Genomic DNA, 19,854 nt, shown 5'->3' with positions numbered 1-19,854 from the left:
TGGGTTCGATTCCCGGGTGGGGTGAAGCTTAGGCAAGTTTTCTTACTCCTCGGCCTCTGTTGGTCAATTGATTGTAAATAATGTGAGTGAATGACGGGAACACTGAATAAATGTTATACGTTGAAGACAATCTCCTGCGGTGGTTTGCACTGCCACCTAGCGACACCTTCTAACATTCATTCAGTATCTCAAGCTATTTCACTTTTATACTTCAAACTTGCTCTAAATTTCCTTCACTCCATCCCTCTGCTTTATCTTCCTTCCTTTCTCCCTTCCTTCCTTCCTTCCTTCCTTTTCTCTCTCTCTCTCTCTCTCTCTCTCTGTGTGAAGCGCATTGAGGGGTATTCCTGACCTGAAAGACCCCGTAAGCTTCGGTTTGGTCATTACTCTGTACAAAGCAGGAAAAGTGTTTGAAAATCATGACGTGTTTGGGAAGCGAGTTTGAATTTTTCTCCCACCAATTTTTGTTGCAGCAATAAAGTAGTCGAATTCAAGCAGAAACAGAGCAGTCGCATTCTGTTTGAGCTTTATCACACCGAGCTCGCCTCGCAAATGAGAGGACCTGTGTTCCCCAGCAGGGCCAAACCCCAGAAAAACTTCCTTGCTACATGCACGCACATGCACACACACACACACACACTATACACACATGCCACGCACCACACGTGCACACCACACACACACATGCACACACACCACACACACACACACACCACACACACACACACATGCACATACACCCCACACACACATACACATACACATACACCACACACACACATGCACGCACCACACACAAACACACATGCACACACTACACACACGCGCGTGCACACCACACACACACACACACATATGACCACACACACACACACACACACACATACACACCTCGGTTTCCTAGCAGTAATTAGGAATCCAGTTGTTAGTCAGTTGGTAGGTTGCTTTTCTGAAGTATTATTACCTTCAAAAAATTAAAATGTAATCCCTCGATCCACGGCTGTTTTGTGGGACACTGAGCGGAGGTGAGGGTGTTTCCTCACAGTGAGTGTGTGGGGGTAACTAATCCTATGTATGGTCACTACAAAGCGAGAAGGCGCTATATCAAATCCAAGGATGATTATTATTATCACCCTCCAATGGGTTGAGGGTGAAACTTAGCAAAGCAAGTCAGCACTAAGGCTAAAGAGCCATTTTTGAGGAACTGCTCGGAGCTGAGGCGAAACAAAACGTGGTCACTCAATCCAAGTCTGTTTGTGGGGACGCTGCTGTGTGTGCGCTGTTGGCTCCCGCGTTTCGCCTGCAAAAATACACTTTACAATATATTCCGTGCAGCGCTTTGAGACGTCGCGACGGCTTGGCAATGGTGTCAGAGGTGCCGTCCTTCGGATGAGATGTTAAACTGAGGTTGTGTCTACCTGATCCCACTGCACTTTTGGATAAAGGAGAGTTTCTCCCAGCTGACAGTCGCCTGATAAATGTAAATTGCCGGCCACATCTCTCTACAAATACCCCAAAAAATTTACATTTATATCGCTCTCCTCACACAGGGTGGCAGCCCAGGAAAAAGCCAGTGAAGTCTTTGAGACTTTTGGACTTGAGACCTTGTGAATAGGTGCTACGGGTGAGTGGTTACAAGGATTATTATTGTGACACTGGGGGCCTTTCTACTGTGAGAATCCTGACTGCTCACTTGTGACGATTAAATAGAGGACGATTGAGGTTAATTTTGGGGACGTGATTCTCATCACAAAATGAGTCACAGCGATTGGGAAACACCCGCTGCCAGTAAATGTATTTGGTGCCCTAAGAATGACACTGTTTAGTCCTGTAGCTCCGTGATAATAGCCTACCTCACCTCGCAAATGAGAGACCTGCGTTCAATTGCCGGCAGGGAGAACCCTTGGGCAGGTTTCCTTACTCCACACAGATCATCCGGAACTCTCCAGCTCATGTGCAAAATTGGCTGCTGTGTTTCGCCTACAAAATATACAGTCAATTCCCTTTACAGTATATTCTGTCAAGCTCTTTGAGATGTTTCAAAGATGTGATAAGGCGCTGTGTCCAAGGATTATTATTATTGACGGCAGGAGAATTCTCCTGTCAATCTCAACGAATCAGGGTTTCACCCTGATCCGAGAGGAACATGGAAACTCCTGAAGTATTTAAACTAATAACTGCTTCCTTATATTCAATGAGCGTTGCGTCAGACATACTGACAAGTTCCCCTTTCCCCGCCCACAGTATAAAAAACAACTCAAGCAAAAAAGAACTGAGTTATTGCCAGGGACTCAGTCTGACTTACCACCTGCAAAGATTCCCTCTGCATTAGCTCATCCTGATTGGGGTTTTCTGATGTCTATCCCTGGGACTTTTCTCCTTGTGATTCTTGCAAGTGCTTCCTTCTCTTCACAAGGTAAGCTCGGAGTCCCATAGCTTAATGGTTAGCGCACTTGGTCACAAGCGAGAGACCTGGGTTCCATTCCCGGGTAGGGCGAATTGTTGGGCAAGTTTCCTTACATGAGATATTTCACTCCGCATGGCTCTGTTTGCCTAGAAATCTGGTTATTAGTCAGTTGCCAGATCTCTTTCCAACTGTAATAAGCCCTCCAAAATATATATATATATATATTTGGTCACCCAATCCACGACTGTTTATGGGACACTGCTGTGTTTTGACCATAAAATACACGGTCAAACCACTTTACAAAATACTCTGTGAAGTGCTTTGAGACATCTCAATGACATGCAAGGATTATTATTATTATCGATATATTTGTGGATATTTTAAATCCCTATTCAGTTCGTGGAGAACGCTTGCGTTTGATCCCATCAGTGAGATATCTCATAACTCTTAACAGATGGCAAACTATGCGGTTTTAGCTGTTTAGACTCCAGCAGTTACTCCAACGCACACTCCCCAGGCCGTGGCTCTTACCAATCTGCGCCTAACACTTTCCAGGATCAGGTAAGCAGGATGTGTCCCTCCAGGGAGAGAGAGAGAGAGAGAGAGAATGTATCTCAGGAATTTCCATGTGTAGATGGGATGTGTGGAATTCTCAGTTGGGTTTGGAGACTCCTAAGCACGGTGGTCGTTCTCCGCATGAGTCAGACTCCTGGCTGAGCAAATAAATTACTAAGATGTGCTATTTTGTATAGCGACTTGCGCACAAGCATACAGAAATGGGATTTATTCCACATCGCGCCTGATATTTTGTCTCCTAGACGGGCTCATGTTCCCCTCCCTCAACTAACCACCTCACCATCAGGCAGTCGGGCCTTCAGCCTTTGAGAAATTCAAATTCCACGGGAAAAATGGTTCAACCATGGCTAACCGGAGAAGTTAAGGAAAGTATAAAATTAAAAGAAGAGGTTTATAATATTGCCAAAACGATCTCTAAACCTGAGGGTTGGGAGGGCTTTAGAGATCAGCGAAGAAACTGATTAAGAGGGAGAAAATGGAATATGAGAGAAAATAGCCAGAGATATAAAGACAGATTGTAAGAGCTTTTACAAGTATATAAAGAGGAAGAGATTAACAAAAGTGAATGTGGGTCCCTTACAGACAGAGACCGGAGAAATTATAATCGGGAATAAAGAAACTCCACAAAAAAAAACTCAGCAGCGCATGTCCTCTCCCGCACTAGGCTCTGCGACCCTATCACCCCCATCCTCGCCCGACTCCACCGGCTTCCCATCACACAGTGGATACAGTTCAAGATCCTGGTCCCCACCTTCAAAGCCCTCCACGGTCTTGCTCCCCCCCTAGCTCTGGGACCTCCCTGCTTCTCCCCCTGCCCTCCAGCCTCCCCCACCCTGACCCCCAGAGGGGTCCGTAACTCTGTCTGTCCAGCGCCTCGGGACGTCCTCCCGACGTGAAAGTCGCTGTTCACATGTAATTTTGTTGTTGTTGTTGTTGTTGTTTTTGTTGTTGTTGAGTCATTAAACAAATATTTTACTTCTGTCTTCACGTTAGAAGATACTAGAAACTTACCAAAAAGAGTGGGGAACCAAAAGACTGACGTTAGAGAAGAACTTAAAGAAATTAATATCAGTAAAGAAATAGTAGTAGAGAAATTGATAGGACTAAAAACTGATCTAAGAAAGGATATACTCACCGTGTAACATAGGTTCACAAGGTTGGTTCCTGGGATGACGGGGTTGACCTTATGAGGAGAGGTTGAATAGACTGGGCCTATATTCTCTAGAATGTAGAAGAATTAGAGGTGATCTTATGGAAACCTGTAAGATTCTTAAGGGTCTTGACGGAGTAGACAATGTGAGACTGTTTCTCCTGGTTGGAGAACCTAAAACTAAGAGTCATAGTCTCAGGATTAAAGGTCAGCCTTTTACAACAACAACGCAACAACTTGGATTTATATACCGCCCTCCACCGGCCGGCCGGCGTCTCAGAGCGCTTTACAGTTTCGTATCCTGGGACCGAGTCAGGGGGAGGGGGAGAAGGTGACCAAAGGCACGGTCGAAAAGCAGAGACCTGAAAATGGGAAGGGAGGGAGCGAGACGAAGGGAGTGAGGAAGGCAGTTCCAGAGGCTCGGGGCATAGTGGCTGAAGGCACGGCCACCGAGGGTGTAGCGGAGGACTCGGGGGTCAAAGAGGAGGCCAGACGGAGAGGAACGAAGGCAACGGATGCTGTTTTGAGAAGAGAGGAGGTCAGAGAGGTCGGGGGGTGCAGAGGAGTGCAGGGACTTGAATACGAGGGTGAGGATCTTGAAATCGATCCTCTCTTGGATAGGCAGCCAGTGCAGTCTGGCAAGGCCTCGGGGGATCGGGGAGCGGAGTTTGGTGCGGGTGAGAATGTGGGCGGCAGAGTTTTGAATGAGTTGGATTTTATGGATGGGGTAGTGGATGGGAGACCGGCGCGGAGGGCGTTAGAGTAGTCCAGCCGAGAGGTGACAAAGGCACGGACCAGGGTTTCAGCGGCTTTTGGGGAGAGGTATTGGCAGACCAAAACTAGAACTAAGTTGAGAAAAAATTTCTTCACTCAGAGGGTAGTGAAGTTATGGAATTCTCTACCCCAGAAGGCTGTGAATGTTCAGTCATTGAACATATTCAAGACTGAGATCGATAGATTTTTTAAAACTAAAGGGATTACGGGATATGGTGATAATAATAATAAAATAATAATAATCCTTGCATTTGATATGGCGCTTTTCACGTCGGAGGACGTCCCAAAGCGCTTCACAGAACACACTGTAAAGTGAATTGACTGTATATTTGTGGGCGAACGCGGCAGCCGATGGCGCACAGCAATGTCCCACAGACAGTCGTAGATTGAAAATGACCAATTTATTATTGTTTTTGGTTTTGGAGGGATTATTATTAGGCTCTGTGTGGAGTAAGGAAACTTGCCCAAGGTTTGGCCCTCTGCCTGGAATTGAACTCAGGTCTCTCACTTGCAAAGCGAGTGGTCTAACCACTGAGCTACAGGGCTCCACGAGCGACAGGACTCCAGTAATTTATTCAGTGGATACTTATTTTTAAGGAAGCCTATTTAAAGTTAAGACCTTATTGAAATATTAAATGTACAGGGTCCATGATTGTGTAATATTAACAATCTGGCAATGATTTTGGTTGAAAGACTAGAGTTGTAGTCAGACCTCCCACAAAACAAACCATTATAAATGTGCTCTTTGGTTGAAGTTACATTAAAATTAAACGATTTTCACTCTCATTAAATTAATTACGCAATAAAGAAAAATAAGATTCCCTCCTGCTGAGCCCCCCCCCGCCCCCCCGCCCCCGCCTCCTCGCAACATCACTGCATAGGATCTCAACATGAATCAAATTCCCATATGAATAGACAAAATAGTTTTTACACGATTGAATAGAAATCAGTCAAGAATAACACTGCTCGGTGCAGCGCACTCAACTGTAGCCAAACAATAAATGGACTGTTAATAATAATAATAATCCTTGCATTTGATATAGCGCTTTTCACGTCGGGAGGACGTCCCAAAGCGCTTCACAGAACACACTGTAAAGTGAATTGACTGTATATTTGTGGGCGAAAGCGGCAGCCGATGGCGCACAGCAATGTCCCACAAACAGTAGTAGATTGAAAATGACCAATTTATTATTGTTTTTTGTTTTGGAGGGATTATTATTAGGCTCTGTGTGGAGTAAGGAAACTTGCCCAAGTTCCACGGCATTCTGAAAATTAAACAACATTATAAACTGCAAATCGGCGAGAGGTTTACTCAGATGCGTAGGAGTGCATTTAGTACTCGTTAGAATTTAGTGGAATCTCACTAACTTTTCCAGTTGTTAAAAATGATCAAATTCAGTTGCGGGAATTACAAAAAGACAAAATAAAGTTGCTGTTGGAATTGCAATAAATAAGTAGGTTTTCTTTAACATTCACATGATACCTGAACATTGTTGATAATCCTTCATTTAATAGAATACATCGCTTATAACACTAAATCTCTCAAAAGTGCTCCACAAAGTTTTGGCAAAGTGTAGTGACTATTTTGGGGAATATGCAGCAGCTAATCTGAACACATCATTGTTCCATAGACAGTCAAGTGAATGTCCAGCTTTATCTTAAGGTTTGTTAGCTGGAGCACAGGGTCAACCGCCACACACCCCAATCTCTTTTCAAACAACGCCATTTGTTTTTAACATCGCATTAGGGCAGTAATCGAGCTGACACAATCACAATGGTGAAAAGTGCATACTCGCATTGCAATAATTTAAAATAGAGTTGGAAAATGTTTCAGATAGACGCTCTATCATAGTATTCTTTCTAGTAATAATAATAATAATAATAATAATAATCCTTGCATTTGATATAGCGCTTTTCACGTCGGGAGGACGTCCCAAAGCGCTTCACAGAATATACTGTAAAGTGAATTGACTGTATATTTGAGGGCGAACGCGGCAGCCAATTGCGCACAGCAATGTCCCACAAACAGTCGCAGATTGAAAATGACCAATTTATTATTGTTTTTGGTTTTGGAGGGATTATTATTAGGCTCTGTGTGGAGTAAGGAAACTTGCCCGAGGTTTGGCCCTCTGCCTGGAATTGAACTCAGGTCTCTCACTTGCAAAGCGAGTGCTCTAACCGCTGAGCTACAGGACTCCGCAGTAGAAGCAATAGTACGAGGAGCAGGTTGTGACCATAAATAACGGATCGGTCGATGTGTGATGTGCTTTCACTTGTTGGATGAGGACTCGTTTTCGCCTCAGCTCCGCCAGGAACGGTCACAGGAGGAGTACTTCTTGCTTCTGGAATGCATAGAGGTGCTGGCGGAAATGTACTATTTTCTCGACATTCAATGGTATCTTTGCCAACCATTTCAAAACCTTCATCGCATTTGTAGATAATCGTCTGACGATACTCGTACGTGGGTCCAAATCCTGCTATTATTCTTCCATTTTTGATTGGAGGATCGGGACGAACACATTGAACAACTTTGCATTTTGGAGGAATATCACTCCATGTACCATTCGCCCGGCAATAAATTGTTTTTTCACCAATCAATGTATATGTAGGATTACATGTAAACGTTGCTGCATTTTCATATTCCCAGTTAGCTTGAGGTGGTGGTGGAGTTTGTCCATTTTCAATTGGTGAAAGATCATCACACGTCGCAGGATCACAGACTGGGGTTCTGCCATCCCAACCGCCTGCTACACAAGTTTGGGTATCTTCACCAACCAAACTGTATCCTTCATTACAATAATATGTAACTATGCCTCCAAAAACAACAGATGTTGTTTTATAATATCCATTCTCAAGATCTGGCGGTGCACCACAGCTTTTTGCTTCACTAACGGTCTCAATCGCTGTCCATGATGAATCATCGTGGCAAATGATAAATGGGGACTTTCCTTCAGCCAAGTGGAAACCTTTGTTGTACCTGTAATCAATTCTCGTACCCAGAAATGAGGTCTGAGTATGATCAATATCTGGAAATCTATTGTTGGGTTTAGGGCGAGTAAATGGAGTTAGGTTAGAAGATCAGCCATGATCGTATTAAATGGCGGGGCAGACTCGAGGGGCTGAATGGCCTACTCCTGCTCCTATTTCTTATGTTCTTATGTAGTGTCTGCCCTCACCCTTTGGAACTCCATCCCGGAGCCACTTCACCTCGTTCGCTCCCTTGTCTTCTTCAAGGTCCATCTCTTCCTTTTCGACCACACCTTCGGCCATCCTCCTCCCCCCACCTTCCCTGCCCTCCACCCCTCCTAATCCCAACACCCAGCTCGAGTCCAAATCCTTGACTGTCCAGGACCTAGGGACATCCTCCTGATGGGAAAGTCACTAACTATTCAAATGTAATTTCTTTCTTTCAGATGGAGCCCTAATCACAGCGGCCGAGGGGAGAGAGATGAGACTGGTTTATGCGTTCAATTCCTCTGTTTTGCTGCTGGGTTTCACCGAGGAGGATCTGATAGATAAAAACATCATTCAGTGGCATTTCAGCAAAGCGGACATCTCTTTGCCCATTTTAGATTACTACATCAAGAGTAAGACCCTCACCAAAACTGAGCTGTATAAAAATCGGGTTGACTTTAACGAGTCCAATGGGTCGATACTGCTGAAACATTTGCAAATCAGTGATAGTGGGAAGTACCAAATCAAAGTTAATCTGGAAAACAGCATGGAAAAGATTATACACCTGGAAGTTTTTGGTGAGTATTTGTCTGCCTGGCTCAGTGGTAGCGCTCTGGCCTCTGAGTCAGAAGGTTGTGGGTCCAAGCCCCCATGTCAGGACTTAGAATCTCAGCGTCTAAGCTGGCGCTCCAATGCTGCTGGGTGGGGTGGGGGGGTGATGCATTGTCGGAGGGGGCTGTCCTTTGGATGAAATGCTAAGCCAAGCTCCCGTCTGCCTGTTCAGGTTGTTGAAGAGCTCCTGTGGCGCTATTCGAAAAGACAAGGGAGTTGCTCCCTCTCTTTCTCTCTCCCGATTTCCTGGCCAACAATGCCCCCCCACTCCGAATATATTTGGTCACTCACTCCATGGCTGTTTGTAGAACACTGCTGTGTGCAATTGGCTGCTGGGTTTCACCCACAAAGTACGGAGTCAATCTACTTTACAGTATATTCCGTGAAGCGCTTTGAGACGTCTCGACGACGTAATAAGGCGTGGTATCAAATGCAAGGATTTTGCATTTCTCTCTACCTTCTGACCTGCTTTCTCCCCACTCCACTACAGTTGCTTCCGCTCGACTGGCTCAGGCCTCCTGCTTGACCCTCGTCTCTTCTGCTCCACCACCGGTGGCTGCAATTTCAGCCACTACTCTCCCTCAATCCCTCCACCTTGCCCTCTCCTTCCCTTCTTTTATATCACGACTAAAGACCTTCCTTTTCGACCCGGATTACGGTCACTTCCCCCTTGTCAAGTACTCTGAGATGCTGCCCCGTGAGAGGGGCGCTTTGCGAATGTAAATTATTGTTGTTGACGCACAAGTAATTTGTTCCTGTTCTTATCTCCCCTAATCTCCCATCTCTTGCTCACCAACCCAACCTTATCCAAACCCACCACTGCAGTTCCTTTGTCAAATCCATTCATTGTTGTTAACTCGAGTTACGTGGGAACCACTGTTGAGCTGAGCTGTAAGGTGCTGATGGGAGAAGCGACAGATATTTATTGGATGAAAGAAGAGCAGAAGCTTTTTGGTGACGACCGCCTTCGGCTGATGGACGACAACAGATCGCTGGTGATTGCTGAGGCCGAAAAGTGGGATTGTGGGATTTATACTTGCGTCATGGGAAACTCACTGGGACAGACAAACCACTCATACCATCTCGTCATTTACGGTGAGTCCTGCTGCCAGTCTGATGTGTTGGCGTATCCCAGTATTAATAATAATCTTTGCATGTGATATAGTGCTTATCAAATCTTCGAGACGTCTCAAAGCGCTTCTCAGAACATACTGTAAAGTGATGTGTATATTTTGTGGGCGAAATAAGGTACACAGCAGTGTCCCACAAACAGTCATGGATTGAAGTATTATTATGAAGGGATTATTATCCCCGGAAAAGTGATCCACCAATCGACTAACAACCGGGTTTCCTACTTACTGCTAAGTAAACAGGGGCAAACTGTACATATGGACGTAAGAATTTGCTATACGAAAGAAGACCAAGGTCCATCCAGTTTGCCTTCCACCATCCTGGCAGTCGCATTACATGTTGTATCCCAAACTATATACTGTATCCCCAAGATATTATTTCCTAACAGAAATAATATTTATTTGTTCTTGAAAGAATCAACACTTTCTGCTTCCACCATATGTATGAGTGTGAGGTGTGTGAGTGTGTGTCTGTATGTGTATGTGTTGTGACCCTATCACTCCCAATCTCACCCGACTCCACATCACAAGTTCAAAGATCCTGGTCCTCACCTACAAAACCCTCCATGGTCTTGCTCCCCCCTACCTCTGCGACCTGCTAATGCCCTACGAACGTGCCCGCTTCTTCCGCTGAACGGGCTCTGGCCTGCTTCACACCTCCCACCTCGCTCGGTCCACCATTGGTGGGTGGGTCATCAGCCACTCTATCCTCACCCTCTAGAACCTCATCCCACAGTCCCTCCGCCTCGCCCCCTCCCTTACCTCTGCTAAGGCTCATCTCAAGACCCTCCTCTTCGACCGTGCCTTCGATCACCCTCTTTCCCCCCTGCCCTTCACCCTCCCTAATTCTGATCCCCAGCTCGGGTCTGAAAACTGATTGTTCAGCACCTTCGGATATCCTCCCAACGTAAACGATGCCAATTGATGCTATACAAATGTAATTTGTTGTTGTACAGTATATCCTGTCAAACCTTTCAGACATCTCAAGAACATGACAAATCAAATGCAAGGCCTATTATTATATATATATATCCTGAGAAGTGCTTGGATTTTTATTGACGACATGATCAGGAAAATGTAAGTGTTAACTTAAAATAAAATACTCAATGTATAAATATAAAATTTTAGATTGCAAACGTATCATATTGTAGGATGTAAATGCAAAATGAAATGACTGTATGTGTATTACTCTCTGTTTAAGGTCTGACAATTTCCCATAAGGTCATACTTGCAGGTTCAGCCATCGCATTTCTATGTGCATTGATGTCCTTTACTGGAATTGCATTCCTTTGCAATCAATCAAATAAGGAACAGTTGGGTAAGTAAACAAGCACCACCACAACAACAACAAATGACATTTACACGGTGCCTTTCACATCGGAAGGATGTCCCAAGGCGCTGGTCAGTCAGAGATCTGCACCCGAGCTGCGGGTTGAGATCAGGAGGGGTGTAGGGCAGGGAGGTTGGGGGTAAGGGGGGGTTGGCCATCAGCATGTTTGAAGAGGAAGGTTTTCAAGGTGGAGGGAGAGTGTTCCAGAGTTTCGGGGCGTAGAATCTGATGGTGGGGCGAAGGGACAAACAGGAATGTCAGTGCCAATCGAGTGGAGCCAATGGGTGGTGGATTGGGGAGTGAGGAGGTCGGAGAGGGAGGGAGATGCCAGAGTGAAGGCTTTTGAACACAACTGTGAGGATCTTGAAGTCGATCCGATATCCTTTTATCCCATCAGTCTTGAAAATGTGAATGGGCACTGCCATAACCCATAGCCTTTTTGGGGGAGAGAGTTCCAAATTTCCACTATCCCTTTGTGTGAAAAACTGTCTCCTGATATCACTCCTAAATGGCCTCACTCTCATTTTAAGACGATGCCCCTTTGTTCTGGATTCCCTCCACCCACCAGAGGAAATAGTTTCTCTGTCGCTACCCGAGCAAATCTCCTTATCATTTTAAAAACCTCACTCAGATCAACCCTCAAACTTCTAAATTTAAGAGAATACAGACCAAGTCTATAAAATCTGTCCTCACAATTTAACCCGTTAAGCCCTGGTATTATTCTGGTGAATGTGCGTTGCAAACCCCCTCCCCAGGGCCAGTATATCCTTCCTGAGGTGTGGTACCCAAAATGGAATGCTGATAGGGTCGGACTAAGGAGTGCGGAGACCAGTGAGGAGGGCAGTGGAGTTGTCGAGCTGGGAGGTGATGAAGGCGTGGACGAGGGTTTCGGGTTTGGGTTTGGGTTTGGGTCGTGTTGTTGGAGTGTTGTTTTACAGTTCTACAATGAATTTTCAAGGAAATTAAAATGAACCTAACAATTCTTAATTGCTTTGCTAGACATCAAAGTCCAGAACAAAATCTTCTTCACACACCATACTCTGGCCATCTCGTCATTGATCGCTTTAATCTGTGCATTTATTTTCCAACTGAAAGTTAGTGGTAAGTAACATTATAATGACCCAAACCCTAATCTAATTACAGAATACGATGAAACATGCAAAAAAAGAGAGATAATAATCCTTGCATTTGTGTTAGCCTCATCACATCGTTGAGATATCTTAAAGTACTCCACAGAATCAACTGGAAATTTAAATGACTGTTTACTTTGACGGTGAAACGTGGTAGCCAACTGTGCACAGCAGTGGCCCACAAACAGCCGTGGAGATTAAGTCTTTATTTGCCAGTAAGAAGTAAGAAACCAGTTCTCCAAGTGTGCAATTAAAGTCTTTAATACTTACGCAACCGAGTCCCTAGTTACCGACAGGTAAACTGAGGCACTTGTGTGTGTAAAGTTAAGGAAACTTGCTTGAGGTTTTGCCCAGACCAGGAATTGAACCTGCGTCCTCTTGTTTGCGAGGCAAGTGTGCTACCCACTATGCTACCGGATCCCACATTTGAGTGTGTCCGTTTTATTTTTGAAAGATGTATTCATAAAATAGAAAATAAAACCTATTTTTGACTGTCCTAAAATTTGTTAAACAGCAACAACAACTTGCATTTGCGCAGCACCCCTCACACAGGGTGGCATCCCCAGGCACTTGGCAGTGGCAGAGCACCATGCTGAGACTGGTGGTGGAGGAGTTGGCGGGGGGGTGGGGGGTTGGCCGTAAGCACGCTTAAAGAGGAAGGTCTTCAGTTGCGATCTGAAGATGGGGAAGGAAAGGGCAAGGCGGGGGAATTGAGGAAGAGTTTCAGAGTTTTGGGGTGTGGTGGCTGAAATTGCGGCCACCGATGGTGGAGCGGAGGGCACATGGGAAAAGCAGGAGGCCAGAGCCAGTCGAGCGGAGGCAGCGGGCAGTAATAATAATAATAATAATAATCCTTGCATTTGATATAGCGCTTTTCACGTCGGGAGGACGTCCCAAAGCGCTTCACAGAACACACTGTAAAGTGAATTGACTGTATATTTGTGGCGAACGCGGCAGCCAATTGCGCACAGCAATGTCCCACAAACAGTCGTAGATTGAAAATGACCAATTTATTATTGTTTTGGGTTTTGGAGGGATTATTATTAGGCTCTGTGTGGAGTAAGGAAACTTGCCCGAGGTTTGGCCCTCTGCCTGGAATTGAACTCAGGTCTCTCACTTGCAAAGTGAGTGCTCTAACCACTGAGCTACAGGACTCCACTAGGTTGGGAAGTAAGCAGGTCGGAAGGGTAGGGAGCTGCCAGGATAGGAAGGGATTTGATGACGAGTGAGAGGATCTTGAAATAAAGAACTATGAACATTGACAGTGCTTTCTGTTCTGCTCCGCAGGTCCTTCTGCAATAATATTGGTTCCTCTGGTGATTATAATTGTCGTAATAATTATTGTGACAATATCCACTTTGGAGATAACGAAGTGTTGCATGAAACATTTCACCAATATTCGCAAGAATAACAGTAAGTCTGGGCATTGTCTAAAAAAAGATTGTTTTTTTGGTCAGCCGGATGTCTGACCCGCGCGGACACCCATCGCCGTGCTTAGGAGTATCCAAACAGCAACAACAATTTGCATTTATACAGGCCTTTCACACAGGAGCATTTCAGGGCACTTAACAATGGTGGAGCACGATGTTGATCTGGGGAGAAGGGGAATGAGGTGACCGTAGGGAAGGTCGAAGGAGAACTTCTTCAGGTGTGATTACAAAACAGGAGAAAGAGGGGGCAAGGCATTATAGGGAAGGAAGCAAATGTAAAATTTTGGTCACTCATTCCACGCGCTGCTGTGAGCTGCTGCCTTTCGCCCACAAAATATACAGTCAGTTTACTTTACGGTTTATATTCCATGAAGAGTTTTGAGACATTCCTACTTACTGCTAGGTAAGCGGAGGCGTGTGGATTAAGGAAACTTGCCTATGGTTTCGGCCTGCTGGGAATCAAACCCGGGTCCCCTCGCTTGCGAGGCGAGTGTGCTAACCACTGCACTGAATGGTCAGTAGATAATAATAATAATAATAATAATACTTGCATTTGATATAGCGCTTTTCACGTCGGGAGGACATCCCAAAGCGCTTCACAGAACACACTGTAAAGTAAATTGACTGTATATTTGTGGGCGAACGCGGCAGCCAATTGCGCACAGCATTGTCCCACAAACAGTCGTAGATTGAAAATGACCAATTTATTATTGTTTTTGGTTTTGGAGGGATTATTATTAGGCTCTGTGTGGAGTAAGGAAACTTGCCCAAGGTTTCGCCCTCTGCCTGGAATTGAACTCAGGCCTCTCACTTGCAAAGCGAGTGCTCTATAACCACTGAGCTACAGGACTCCACACTAAATCAGATCAGTTCAGATGAAGCACGTGGCGGTTAGCATGCTGATCTCGCAAGTGAGAGGACCACGGTTTGATTTCCCCGGCGAGTTTTCTTACTCCACACGCCTCTGTTAACCAGGGCAGTACGTAGAAAAGTAGTAAGTAGAAAACTAGTTGTTAGTTGATTGGGGGAATCACTAGGGGTAACAATCCCTCGAAACAAAATTGGTCACTCAATGGATTGAGTGATCAACTTACTATATATTCTGCGAAGCGCTTTGCGACGTATTAACAACATAATAAGGCGCAATATCAAATGCAAAGTTTATGATTATCCTTTGTTCTCTCTGACAGTCTTTCGTGTCCTAAAGGATGTTGCAGTCCCCTTCAGTGATCTTTTAACCATTGCGATTTCCTTGGTTCTGTTGATTGAGATATTTAAGACAGCTGGTAAGTAACAGCTAAAATGGCACTACTGCAACGTGTCATTTCTGGATTCCAATGCGTAATGAGGCAGAGGTGGAATACACAGTCATTCCACTTTACAGTATATTCTGTGAAGCGCTTTGACTCCTTCAAGACCCATCTCAAGAGCCTCCTCTTCGACTGAGATTTTGATCACCCGACTTTCTTTTCTGCCCTCCACCCTCCCTGATCCCAGCCCCCAGCTCAGGTCCGAAAAACTGATTGTCCAGCGCCTGAGGACGCCCTTCCAACATGAAAGGCGCCGTAAAAAAAATGTAATTTTGTTGTTGTTGAGACGTCATGACCCCCTCTGCCTTCTCCCATCCCTGCAACATCGCCCGGCTCTGCCACTGCCTCTTCCCTCAGGCTGCCGAGACTCTCATTGGCATTTATCACGAATATGGCTCAACTACACTAATTCCCTGCTTGTCAGCCTTCCCAATTCTTCCCTCTACATCCAGATCTGTTGTGTCCTCTCCCACACCGGGCTCCGTGACCCTATCACCCTATTTGGAGAGGACACGTTTGCAGAGCTATGGGGAGAACACGGGTGTTAGAATTTTAATACCCTGACAATCCCAAATGGGTGCAACAGGTTTATTGGCTATGGACAGGATCAATTTGAATCAATACTCACAGAGTCAAAGAAAACAGAATCATATTACCCAGTTCTCCGACCCTGGACAGTAGAGCCCAGCTCCCCCAAAAGATAGAGTTGAAAATCCTTATCCTCACCTTCAAGGCCCTCCACAGTCTTGCTCCTATCTCACCTCTGTGACCTGCTAACTCCTTATCAACCTGTCCACTCCCTCCGCTCAATGGGCTCTGGCCTGCTCCACACATCCCATGCCCGGCCAGCCCCACCATTGACGGTCGGGCCTTTCGATTTTCCGCCCCCACCCTTTGTATCTCCAGCACATAGTCCCTTTGCCTCGCCCTTTCCCTCGCCTCCTTCAAGTGTGTCTAAAGACACTCCTCTTTGATTGTGCCGTCGGTCACCCTACTGTCACCAATCTCCCTGCCCTCCTGGTCCCAAACCCCAGGTTGGGTTGAAATACCTGACTGTCCAGAGCCTTGGGACGTCCTCGCTGACATGGAAGGCGCCGTGTAATTGTAATTTATTGTTGCTGTGATAAGGCACTATATCAAATGCAAGGATTATTATTTGCAATGTTTTGACTATTTATTAATGTCTTTGCTTGCAGATAAAGGATGCAGTCTGAAGGCAGACATACAAAACATTGTTGCCCCAGTGGCTATTATCTTTTCCCTAATTGCCCTGACGTTGATAGTTTTCTTTGGCTTGTGTAAGTACAAGATATCTGGAGTCCTGCAGCGTAGTGTTTAATGTAATGTGTTCGATTCCCAGGCAGAGCAAAATATTGGGCAAGTTTCCATAGTCTGTTTACCGAGCAATAAGTAGGAACCCGGTTATCAGTCAATCGGCAGATCACTTTTCCAGGGGAAATAATTCCTTCAAACTTATTTTTTTTGAATAATTTTTTCACTGAATCTACAAGTGTTTGTGAAACACTGCTGTGCGCAATTGGCCACCGCATTTTGCCCATAAAATATACATTCAATTCGCTTTATAATATATTCTGTGAAGTGCTTTGAGACGTGTCGATGTGATAAGTCGCTGTATCAAATGCAAGGATTATGATTATTATCTGCGTTACTCGTCAATAAAGTTTGCAGATGTCACAACACTTAGTATACAGTGAGGAGGATAGTAGCAGACTGCAGGAGGACATAGACAAGCTGGTGAAATGGGCAGCCGCATGGCAGATGGAATTTAATACAGAGAAGTGTGACACGATGTATTTTGGGAGGAAGAATGAGAAGAGGCAATGTAAGATAAAAGGTACAGTTTTACAGGGGGTGCAGGAACAGGGAGATCTGGGGGTTTATATACATAAATCTTTGAAGGTAGCAGGACAGGTTGACAAAGTAGTTAAAAAAGCATATGGGATCCTTGGCTTGAGGCGCGGAGAGTAAGAGCCCGGCTCCATTGGCTCCCCATCCCCCAGAGGATAGATTTCAAAATCTGAAGGCCCTCCATGGACTTCCCCCTCCCTACCTCTGTGATCTGCTCGCCCCATATTGACCTGCCCACTCCCTCCACTCAGCAGGTTCCGAACTCCTCCACATCCCCCACCTCCCACCACACCATCGGTGGTCAGGTCTTCAGCCTCTCGGTCCCCACCCTTTGGAGCTCCGTCTCACAGCCCCTTCACCTTGCTCCCTCCCTTGCTTCCTCCGAGGCTCATATCAAGACCTTCATCTTGGCCCAGCCTTGATTCATCCTCCTTCCCCTACCCTCCCTGCCCTCCATCCCCTCCTGATTCCAACTCCCAGCTTGGGTCCAAATGCTTGAAAGTCCAGCACTTTGGGACATCCTCCCAACATGAAAGGCACTGTGTAAATGTAATTTGTTATTTTTGATTCAAACTCGTGGCTGATCTGGGATTGTGGATGGACAGCGTAGAGGAAGCTTTACTCTGTCTCTAGCCCTGACCTGGGAGTGTGGACGGACAGTGTAGAGGGAGCTTTGCTTTGTCTCTATCCCTGAATTGGGATTGTGGACAGACAGTGGAACACTGGGTCAATGGTGTCTCATGTCAGTGGATCGCCATATCAATAGTTCCCTATGTCAATAGTTCCCTGTATCAATTGGCCCATCTGTTAATGGGTCTCATGTTAATGTCATTACAGATAATAAAAGGCAAAACAGAAACAATGATGCTGAAGACCAGAATGGAGAGGAAGTGGTTTGTCTTCAAGCATAAAGATCCTATTGAGTCACAGGTAATAACCCTTGTCATGTTATTTGCTTAGAAGGTGGGGAGAAACCTTTGGGAAGTTTGCTTACTCCGGACGCCTCTGTTTACCTCGCAGTAGTTAGGAACCTTGGCTGTAATTTGATTGATGGATCGCTTTCCAGGGTAATAATCTCTTGCCTACTTACTGCTAGGTAAACAGAGGCATGCGGAGCAAAGAAATTTCCTGTTTGTTTTGCCCCAAATGCTCTAACCATTAAGATACAGTGCAGTGAATGCATTGGTTGGCAAATACGGCAGCACAGCAAAATCCCCCGAATTTACATGTAATGCAAATGGTTGAATAATAATAATAATAATAATCCTTGCATTTGATATAGCGCTTTTCACGTCGGGAGGACGTCCCAAAGCGCTTCACAGAACACACTGTAAAGTGAATTGACTGTATATTTGTGGGCGAACGCGGCAGCTAATTGCGCACAGCAATGTCCCACAAACAGTCTTATATATAGATATAAAAATAATATGGCATAAATGTGAATGTAAAATCATGAAGTAAATGTTGACCAGTTGTTCAGTATCATGTTTGAGGAGTCATGGAGTGTAGTAGTTGGAGTGCTCGCCTCGCAAGCGAGGGGGGCCTGGGTTTGATTTCTGGACGGGGAGAAACCTTAGGCAAGTTTCCTTACTCCGCACACCTCTGTTTACCCGGCATCTCGAAGACCTGATATATCAAATGCAAAGAGTATTATTATACTTCGCTGTGAGAAATTGCATTTTCTTTTCTTTTCTTTTCAAACAGTGCAACGGGATTTTTAATGTCCACCTGAACAGGCACAGATGTTTAACATCTCAGCTGAAAGACTTTCAACTCTTGTGGACTAAATTATTCTGTAATTCACAACGGAGAGGGAGACGTGTTCGATGTAAACACGAGGGAGAAGGGAATTGAAGGGTTGAGCAGGGAGTATTCCACAACAGCAACAACAAATTACATTTGCACAGTGCCCTTCACATTGGGAGGGTAGTGGAAGGAGGGTGACTGCAGACAGTCGAAGGGTGCGGCAGGTCTCGAGATGTGCTTGAAGGGGGGGACAGGAGGGCGCGAGTGAATGGACTGTGGGATGGGATTCCAAAGGTTGGGGGCAGAGAGGCTGAAAGCCCGACGGCCGATGATGGGGCAGGCCAGCGGGGGATGAAGAGCAGGCCGAAGCCCGCCGAGTGGAGGGATTGGTATGGAGTTAGCAGGTCACAGGGTAGAGAGGAACAAGGCCGTGGAGGGCTTTATAGGTGAGGACGAAGATTTTGAATTCTCTCCTTTGGGGGGAAGGAAACTATTGGAGTCAGACGAGGGTGGGGGGTGATTGGGTCACAGAGCCTGACGCAGGAGAGGATATGAGCTGCAGAGTGTGGAGGGACGACAAGCAGGGAGTTGACGTATGTGGATGTAATAAATCTAATAAATGACTGTGTGGATGAGGGTCTCTGTGGCCTTAGGGGAGAGGCCATGGCGGTGCCGGGGGATGTTGCAGAAGTGGGGAAGGCAGAGCAGGTCATAGCACGGATTCACTATTTACTATAGCAGATTCACCAGAAGGACAACAAGAACAACAAAATTACATGTATTATAAAGGGCCTTTCAAGTCGGGAGGACGTCTCAAGGCGCTGGAAAGACAGAGTCACGGACCCGAGCTGGGGGTCAGGGTGGAGAAGACTGGAGGGTGGGGGGAGAAGCAGGGAGGTCGAAAACAGGGTCGAAGAGGAGGGTCTTGAGGTTGATCTTGAAGGTGGCGCGGTGGGGGGGGCGCGAGACAAAGCTCCAGAGGTTGGGTAGGTTTAAAGGGTTAATTTATCAGGAAGGTTGCATAAACTTGGTCTGTATTGAGTCCCTTTTTGCTTTCTATCCGGGAACTTGTTTGTTCAAGACGAGTGTAATGATCTTTCCTGTCTACGAATAAAGGTATGTTTTGTTTTAAATAAAAGGAACGTCTACTTCCTCATGACTGTAATTTAATATAAATGACCTTCCACACACACACACACACACACGCGCATATATT

The 19,854-nt window shown here is 45.6% G+C and overlaps 1 protein-coding gene across 3 annotated transcripts; it reads left to right on the top strand.

Annotated features, from left to right (window-relative positions):
- The first annotated feature begins 2,286 nt into the window (after window positions 1-2,286).
- LOC103189490 (hepatocyte cell adhesion molecule) lies at window positions 2,287-19,776 on the top strand. 3 transcript variants are annotated; one of them, XM_007909912.2, is made up of 10 exons: window positions 2,287-2,416; window positions 8,321-8,659; window positions 9,519-9,788; window positions 11,025-11,141; window positions 12,153-12,254; window positions 13,571-13,696; window positions 14,904-14,999; window positions 16,220-16,321; window positions 17,730-17,822; window positions 18,597-19,776. In XM_007909912.2, exons 1-9 carry the CDS (start codon window positions 2,356-2,358, stop codon window positions 17,801-17,803), a joined length of 1,287 nt encoding a protein of 428 aa, XP_007908103.2. In that variant the 5' UTR covers window positions 2,287-2,355; the 3' UTR covers window positions 17,804-17,822; window positions 18,597-19,776. The 3 variants fall into 3 exon arrangements, with proteins under 3 accessions (XP_007908103.2, XP_007908106.2, XP_042200819.1); XM_042344885.1 differs by lacking the exon at window positions 2,287-2,416 and adding an exon at window positions 7,114-7,264; XM_007909915.2 differs by lacking the exon at window positions 16,220-16,321.
- The last annotated feature ends 78 nt before the right edge of the window (window positions 19,777-19,854 follow it).

Source organism: Callorhinchus milii, unplaced genomic scaffold (genome assembly GCF_018977255.1).
Source record: "Callorhinchus milii isolate IMCB2004 unplaced genomic scaffold, IMCB_Cmil_1.0 Scaffold30, whole genome shotgun sequence".
Lineage (NCBI taxonomy): Eukaryota > Metazoa > Chordata > Chondrichthyes > Chimaeriformes > Callorhinchidae > Callorhinchus > Callorhinchus milii.
Note: the sequence above shows the minus strand (reverse complement) of the source record. Positions and strands in the feature narration are given on the sequence as shown.

Coding starts and splice junctions, on each gene's coding strand:
- LOC103189490 (XM_007909912.2), top strand. CDS start 2,356: ATGTCTATCCCTGGGACTTTTCTCCTTGTGATTCTTGCAAGTGCTTCC. Junction 2,417..8,320: donor TGCTTCCTTCTCTTCACAAG/GTAAGCTCGGAG, acceptor TCTTTCTTTCAG/ATGGAGCCCTAATCACAGCG. Junction 16,322..17,729: donor GATAGTTTTCTTTGGCTTGT/GTAAGTACAAGA, acceptor ATGTCATTACAG/ATAATAAAAGGCAAAACAGA.